Here is an 8,227-nt window from a genome sequence, read left to right as displayed (position 1 = left end):
GACTGTGTTGCCAGCTGGGTCTCATGCTGTTGACACTCACTTGCACAAGCATGACATTCCCTGCTGACCCAGGACCACTGTGGACACCAACCAGTAGCCTGAGCACTTCCCCAGTGTTTGGGAGTCACCTTTCCAACTAGATTCTTCTTCTTTTTTCAACTAGATTCTTAAGTGGCCTGAATTCTACCCTGATTGATGACCAAGTCTCAGAAAGTGACATGAGGCCTTAGTTGGCACCTCAGAGTTGTATTTATTCCCTTTAAAGTTTGGTCTTACCCTCCTGGGACCTCTGTGTACTGTGCTGTGACACTCAGATTGGGTACCGGACTAATAATTCTCCTCTACTCTGTGAGGACTTCTGGGGAGCACAGGACCAAAGCTGAGGACTTAACGCTTGTACACTAAGCGGAAACCCAGCCTATGGGTGGACCTCACCCGTAAAGGGGCAGTGATACTGATTTTATGTGTTTGAAAGTTAAATGGAGTCATGCACCTCTGCTGCCCTGCCACACGGATGTCGTGGAGGAGGTGATTTCTATTCCAGGACATGTTCTGGCTGAACCTTGTGCTACAAATCCTTACTTGGCTAGCTGGCACCATATTCACTACACCAGATTGGTGTGAACCCTGGCCAGTCCCCTGCTAACGTCTCCAGCTATAATTTTAGGCCACCCACATCTGGTGGAGATATGTCATGAATGCAAGTTCCTATCATGCATCAGAGATGGTTTGCCTTTCCTCTGGGCAACCCACACACATCATGTGCCATCTTGCACCCTGTCTAAACTGTACTATTTCATCCTGGCCTAAGATTCTGTCTTCTGCCTTTTTAATGCTTCCTGATCCTGCTTCGAAACCTGCACAATCTCAATTTTTTGGATGTCTTATTTAATCTCTTTCCTCTGTTCTGATTCTGTGATCCCAAGTTCTCCCACTCAATTCTAAATTTCTTTCTGATGCAGCGTTTGATTGCCACCTGTAAGAAAGAAAAGCACAGTGAACAGCATCTCAGAAATCAAAAGGATGCTTTATTTACTATCAGTCGCTTCTATACTTCTGTTACTCCATAAATGGTTTATGTGCTTATATTAATCTTCCAATGATGTGTAATAATCAGCATGTGTCTACTTATCTCTGCATAACTATGGCAGCCACAGTCATAGGACAATGCTACTGGCTCTCACCATGTATACCTGTAGTACTGGGCAACTTCCCTCTCTATCTTCCTCTGCCTGACAAACTGCAGTTTCCACAAGGAGGTGAAGTTGGCAGCCAGTTCCCACTCATGCTGAGCCTGCCTCTTGAGGGTTTCTCGTTCTGACTTCTGTTCTTCTGTGATGGGTATGGACACCACAGGCTCAGGCACATTGGGTTCCCTCCAGGGAATGGGATGGCGGCTGAAGTCTTGGAGGGAAAATGTGTGTTGCTGCTGAAGCAGGGGCCTGTGCTTGGTCACAGCAGAGAAATGGGCTTCCTTCTGAGAGAGGCAGAAGGGGCTACTTCCTGAGGAGCAGGCTTACACCCTGAAGGCTGAAGAAGCCCAGGCTGGGTGGAGGAGGTCAAGCAGGGTTTGCTGGCATTGTAGGGCACTGGCTAAGTGGGTTTGCCAGGACACATCAGAGGGCTGTTGGCAGCAGCTGACTGGGATGACTGAGCTGTGCTAGTGGCTGCAGATTGGGCATGGTGAGCTGTGGTGGGTTTGTGTGAAGCAAGAGACTGTGGCCTTTAAAAATCAGGCCTTGTTTGAGGCTTTTCTGGGCTGGGAAAGCACAAAGGTGTTAGCTTCACTTTCCCAGGTGGTGGGAGTTCACTCAGGGATGCAGATGGATCCTTTGTTTCAGTGCTGGTGTGTCCTTTCTTGGAGTTTTCTTGAGCACTCTCAGGCCCCTTTCCCCGATGTGTGGGGCCCACTTCCATGGTTGAGATTTTAGCAATGACTTAAGGTCTTTGCAGCTGGTTGATGTTCTCAGGGGCCCATATGTAAAGTTCCCAGCTCTCTTATCAGTTGTCCTTCCTACTGGGTGGAAAGCCAGAACAGTATGTGTATGCCTAGGAAGATGTGAGGCATTTTAGAGGACTCTTGATGTACAGGCTGTAATCTCTTGAGATTCCAGTTGAAAATGTTTGGCTTTTCTACTTTCTTTAGAGTGGGCCTCATCTGTTTTTTCTCTGCAGTTTTCTTGCTTTTGTTTTTTCTGATCACCTTGGCCTTAATTTGCCCACATCTCTTAGCTTGTCTCATCCTGCTAGGTGCTGCTGTTGGGGTTTTGCTGTTCCTCAGCTCAGCTATGGTCATGGGTGTCCTGTCTCTGGCCTCTGCACTGCAAATGACCTTTTCTTCCCTGGACAGGATCTCAGGGAGCTTTAGCTGGGTTTTAGCCTCAGGAGCTCTAGTGATTGGCCTGGAGACTTTGTGTTTGCTCTTCCTTACTTGAGGTGAGGGACCCTTTGCATGCCTGAGTTCTTCTGAACCTTATTCATCTTGATAAATCCAGTGTTTTGGGTTTTGATGGCTACTGGATGCTTGAGCTGGTCAAAATTGTCAAAGAAATGAAATATTTGTGGAAGTTGAACATCATCCATGATGGCTGCGATATCTGCCTACCCTGGTTATACTCAATCCCTTTCTTCAGAGTCCCTCAGTCCTGGAAACTAGGGCTGTACTTTCCCAATGAGGACTTCTTTAGAATGAGGCTTTGCTTGGCTTAGAGGCTCCATAGAGTCTGGAAGCTCAAAAGTGGTCAGGGATCACTAAGGAGAGTAGAAGTGGCTCTTGGTTGCCGATGAGAATCTGGTGGGAATCTAGAGACTTTGAAAGCATGCTTCTTATCTTATCCTGGTTCTTCTCCAGTTGTTCTTGGCTTGTGTCTAAGGCCAAGAGGTGAGTGGAAGTCTGCATGGGAGCACTCCTTGAAATGTCCCCAATCTCAGCTGCTGAGATGTTCTCTAGCAAGTGGGTACCTCTGCTGTTGCAGGACTCGAGGAATTCCAAAGTTTGTGGTGCATATGGTGCCTGCCTCAGGGCTTGTCACCCCTGCAGTATCTGTCTCTAGGGAGGTTTTGTTCACTGCAAAGGAATCAGGGAAGCATCAGTCACTGCTCAGCAAGTTGCTCCACTTCACTCCAGCACCATCATCAGGAGCCTAGTAACAGACAGCAAGGCCTTTCCACCAGCTCCTCTTAAGGACTTTGGTTATGACCCCACTTTAGTAGCTAGTAACTGTTTGACTTTATCTCCTGTCTTTTTTAGGTAGCTCTTCTTTCAGTTACTAGGATTTTTTTTTATTCAAAGGAAATGTGATTTTAAGAAGTGAACATGATTTGGACACAGTGGTAGAACACTGTTTACTATGCACCTGTGCTCCATGCGGTGCAAGGCACACTGTAAACACACACTGTACACACACACACACACACATACACACACACACAGGTTGCTCCTATTGAATCCATTCAATGCTGTCTGCTCTCTTGCCAGTAGAAGAATTCTTCCTACCATGGAGAAGGAGAAAAGCAGGTCCTCCTCACATAAACTGTGAGCAAGATAGATTGCAAGCCTGATGCTTTTAGGCATTGTAATGGTTGATATATTGTGCCAACTTCAGTTCTACATCCTAAGGTATAAAGGGTATGTCTTGAGGTGGCTGTTTGTGCTCCAGGATGCTGTAATGGTTGATTCATTATAAGAAATTTAAAATTTCAACTAACTGATGCAGCAGAGGGCCAGGGTCCTCATTTTTAAACACCCTCAGGATTTGCAAGAGGAGGGAATGGAGATGCTGTGAATGACACACTCACCCAAGGTTAGGTAGCCTGCACACAAAATAAGGGAGGTAAAGAGGCTCATTCTCCTCTTTTCTTGCTCTGTTTCTTTTGCTGTCTTTTTTTTTTCTTTTTACAATGTATAACATTATTTTTTATTTTAAAGACAAAAACACATAAACAAACAATGAAACTGAGATTCAAAACAGATTAGTAGGACAATGACCATAGTTGATACATTGCATATTGTCTGCATATCAGATAATCAAAGTACAAAATATAGGAATGATGTCTTGTCTAAACACTATTATTAGTATAAAACATCCTTTTCAAGGAACTAAGAGAAGCTAGCTGTATAACTAAGATAGTTATCTTGCAGATGCACATTCTTTTTTTTCTTTTTCCCTTTCTTTCCCCTTTCCCTCATCACAATTTGTTTTTTCTTTTGAACAGTTTTTTCCTAGTTCATAATATCTATTGTACATTTTGGATCCTATTATTCATCTTCTTACACTATTAATGTGCAATGTTGATCCATATGGATCCGCTTTATTTCAGTTATGAGTATGGTCTTTAGTTGTATCCATTAACCTACAAAAGTCTCCAGTTTATTCTTCTTTATGGCTGAGTAGTATTTCATGATATAAAATAACACATCTTTTTATCCTTTCCAAGATTGATGGGCATTTGGATTGTTTCTAAGATTTAGCTCCTACAAATTGTTCTGCTGTAAACATGGGTGCACATATATTACTGTTGTATGATGTTTTTAATTCTTTTGGGAAGATATACAAAAGGGGAATAGCTGGTTTGAATGGGATCCCTATCCTAGTTTTTGAAGGAATCTTCACATTGATTTCTACAGTGGTTGCATCAGTCTATATTCTCACCGATAGTGGGGAAGGGTTTCTTTCTCTCTAGAGCCTCTCCAGCATTTGTTTTTTGCCACCTTGAACTGTTACCCCTCATTCTATCACCCGGTCTTGAAGCCAGCTGATTACTGACTGTAAGATAAATAAACATTTCCTTCCTTAATTACGGACATCAGGTATTTTGTCTCAGTAAGGAAAGAAAAGGAACTACAACAGAAAACCAACACAGACAGGATATCTGAACGCTGGGTCTTAAATGCTGGTAAGTGAAGGAAAATTTAACTGTCCTTACTACCATAAGTTTGAAGTGCCTTCCAAGGAGTCTATAAAAGTAGAAGGGTGGGCCTGGGGAGATGGCTCAGTGGAATAAGCTCTTCCCTGGCAAGCGCAAGGGCCTGAGTTCAATCCCTGGTTCCACCAAAAAACAAAATAAAACACACAAACAAAAAAAAGTAGAAGGGTGAATAGAACTGGATACAGAGGGGTGGTATGAGGGAAATTTTAAAAGTTTAAAAAATCAACAATAGTCTGACTATATTAGGACAAAATAACATCATGCAGCCCACAATGTCGGTCATCACTCAACCTTGATTGATTATACTAGATACAGCCTGACCCAGCTCAATCTGACTGCATTGAACTACCCAGCCTGTACTTTCTAGCAGTGAGAGATGAACAACACTGTTACTCACTTCAAAGACTTTCTGCCCAGCAATGAGAGATAACCAATACTGCTCAATAGAAATTCACCCAATGTTCAAGCTATTGCATCTCCTGCCTGCAAAACCTATATGAACTAAGCCCAAAGCCAGCTCTGTATTGATAGCTTGGGAGTGACATTTCCTCCCCCAAATCAGGCTACTAGTACAATAAACTTGATTACATTCCAACTCCTTTGTGCAGAACATTCTCCATTTGGTTTGGTTGAAGGTTCTGTAACAGTGGGACAGAGGGACTCATCTACAAGTGCTCTGAAAAGTAGGGCCTGTCTCAGTGGGCTCCCTTGAGCCTGTGTGTCTTCATTGCTTTAGAGGTGGTCAATTTGTGATATGCTTCCCTTCTTACAGAGACTTTGCGTGGAGTAGTTGAGCAAAAGTAGTGGGTGAAGTCTCAGAACTAAAATTCTATGGATCTGTGTATTCATCACTACGCAGGTGCAGATTCAGCCCCCTTCAGAATGCTAACCTGATTCCTTTCCCTTCTTTCTCTAAGTACTGACTGCAGAAACTTGTTTCTGTGCTGGCTTCAGCTATCGCCAAGTAGTGTACGGCAAAAGTGGAGGCCGGCGCTATGACATTTGTGGGTCCGATCTCCTTTAGCACAACCACTAATTCTGGTTAAGGGCAGAGGCTCTGTTCCCTCTGTAGGATGCACAGCCAAAGGGCTGCATGCAGAGGCCCAGCTGCATGCTCCTGACTGTTGTAGAAAACCTGGCTTCCTTGCCAGTAGGCAAGTTGCAATCTGTGCCCCTTATTTGGAATGTTCAGTGGTGGTATCCCCTGAATCAGGCTGGTGGATGGCTATGGGATCTTGGCATTGGGATGAGCTGTCACAGCTCTGAAAGTAAGTCCCATGTCCTGGACAGTGATAGCAACTGTGAAGGCCTCAAGTGAGGGAGACCTGCTTCCTGTATTTCTGAGAGATTCCACCAGCCAGTACTTAGATAGGAGGTAGCTGAAGTGGACATCTGGGTTGGGTCAGTAGCCCCTAAGTACCTACTTGCACCAAAGTGTTGGAAAATGTAGTAACTAGCCATTATTGGGTGGAAGTAGGTGACAGAAGATGAGGGTGGTAGCCATGCTGAATCGATGTCTGGAGCCAGCACTCTAGAGGAATTGCAGGTACTTCCTGGTAAGGAAACAGCTTTGCTCTCCAGGAGAAGTGAGAGCTGCCAGGAACTGGAAGTTCCAAAAGATGGCACATTGAAGACGTTTTTGGCAGGAAGCAAGGGGGGGGGCATGAAAACATAGGTGACAGTGATGAATTTTCACTGTATTTCAGTACCTGAATTACCTATCTAAAGACCTTTTTGATCAAGAAGGCTGTGAGATGCCAGTATTTGGTGAGATGCCAGAAATCACATATTTTCTGGTTGTCTTTAAGTATAGAATTGGTTTGAAATTCTTCTGAACTATCTACCTCCCACCTGGCTCAACAAAGACCCCAGGGGTCTCCTTCATGCACGCAGCAGACTTCTCTGGACCATGTGCCTCCCTTGAGCAGGCACTAGTGTGGACTCATGACCTTGAGGGGTGGATTTGAAACCTTTCATCGCTGAGATCCTTAGGGACCTTGTCACCTTGTCAGTTATGAACAAGGACACTGATATGCTAGAGGCCCCATGCCTTGTTCAAGCTCTTCCAAGGTTTACAATTGGGAGCAGGTTACACAGCCTGGACTCCCCATGAGGGCACTGTGTGCTGAGCACAGCCCTGAACTAGGAGGAAAGCAACTCTTCACCCAGACATTTTTGATACTGACTTGTAAGGGGACAGTATAACTCTTGCCATTGTTATCTTTGGTTTCTCATTTTTCAGGTGCTATTTCCCTGTCTCCCAGGTGTCATTGATAACCCAGGGTGGCCTATAAATTTCAAGACTCATTGTTTCCCTTCTTCAATCCTAGCTTCTGATCCTTAGTCACCATGACTACCTGAGAGGTGGTTTCTCAAAAAGTGATTGTGGGAGGCCAGGTGTGGTGGCCCATGTCTGTAATCCCAGCAACTGGGAGTCTGTGGCAGGAGGTTCACTATGAGCGTGAGATTAGCCTGCACTACATAGCAAGTCCAAGCCCACACTGAGTCCACAGTGAGACTCTGTCTAAAAAATGAAAATGAACAAACAAAAAACCTCAAAGGAATTGAATTTTGGAAAAAAATTTTTCTCTAAATTTATGATCTACAAGTTACTCATGTACAAAATGGTCATTCAAATTAGTACAGTGACAATTCCCCCGTGAGTGAAAGGGACATATGACACATGGTTTACATGGACAAAGACAGTAGAGGTGCTGGAAATGTAGAAAGTAAAACAAAAAATGTATATCATCACAGAATGAGAAGGCACATATCGGTAATAGTGAGAAGCAAGGTACAAGCATCAGTGCACATTTCATTTAGTAGTTGTTTAGCTAGCATGAAAGCATTTCTTCATTAGGAAGAAATGAAGTGCTATAAAAGTGCAACATCAGGAAAGCAAACATGATTTACACTACTGGAGGGAACTGGATAAGCCAAAAGCTCAATAAGCCACACTGGAGAGTGATTCTTAATGCAGTTATCTGGAATACCTTTAGACAGAGAAAACATTTCTGTGAAAAGTGTGTACAATTCTGAAACAGCCCTAAACACAAGCATTTGGGTGGCCACAATTTATGCACTGCAATGTTTTAGTTACTTTTCTCTCATTGTTCAGGCAAAATACCTGACACACAATGTTAAAGGAGGTTAAGTTTACTTAGCTCACAGTTTGTAAAGACTTAAGTCTTTACAAACTTAAGGAGAGATGGCTCAGTGGTCTAAGGCACCTACTTAGAACAAGCTTGGCAAAGCATCAGGGACCGCGGTTCAATCCCCCAGCACCACATGCCAGCCA

General features: G+C 44.0%; 1 protein-coding gene and 1 pseudogene across 1 annotated transcript; both read right to left on the bottom strand.

Annotated features, from left to right (window-relative positions):
* Positions 1-1,180: 1,180 nt before the first annotated feature.
* Positions 1,181-6,594, bottom strand: CUNH2orf78 (chromosome unknown C2orf78 homolog). The gene is given in 6 exon segments (XM_023721831.1): positions 1,181-1,503; positions 1,608-1,910; positions 5,854-5,973; positions 5,976-6,040; positions 6,042-6,154; positions 6,259-6,594. Coding segments are annotated over 6 exon segments (1,260 nt in total).
* Positions 6,595-7,803: 1,209 nt separating this feature from the next.
* The window catches only part of LOC101575722, a 10,428-nt pseudogene continuing 10,004 nt past the window's right edge, over positions 7,804-8,227 (bottom strand).

The sequence above is a fragment of the Octodon degus genome, unplaced genomic scaffold (genome assembly GCF_000260255.1).
Source record: "Octodon degus isolate 3935 unplaced genomic scaffold, OctDeg1.0 scaffold00086, whole genome shotgun sequence".
In the NCBI taxonomy this organism is placed as follows: Eukaryota; Metazoa; Chordata; class Mammalia; order Rodentia; family Octodontidae; genus Octodon; species Octodon degus.
The sequence above is the reverse complement of the archived record's forward strand: the minus strand, read 5'-3'. Positions and strand labels throughout refer to the sequence as shown.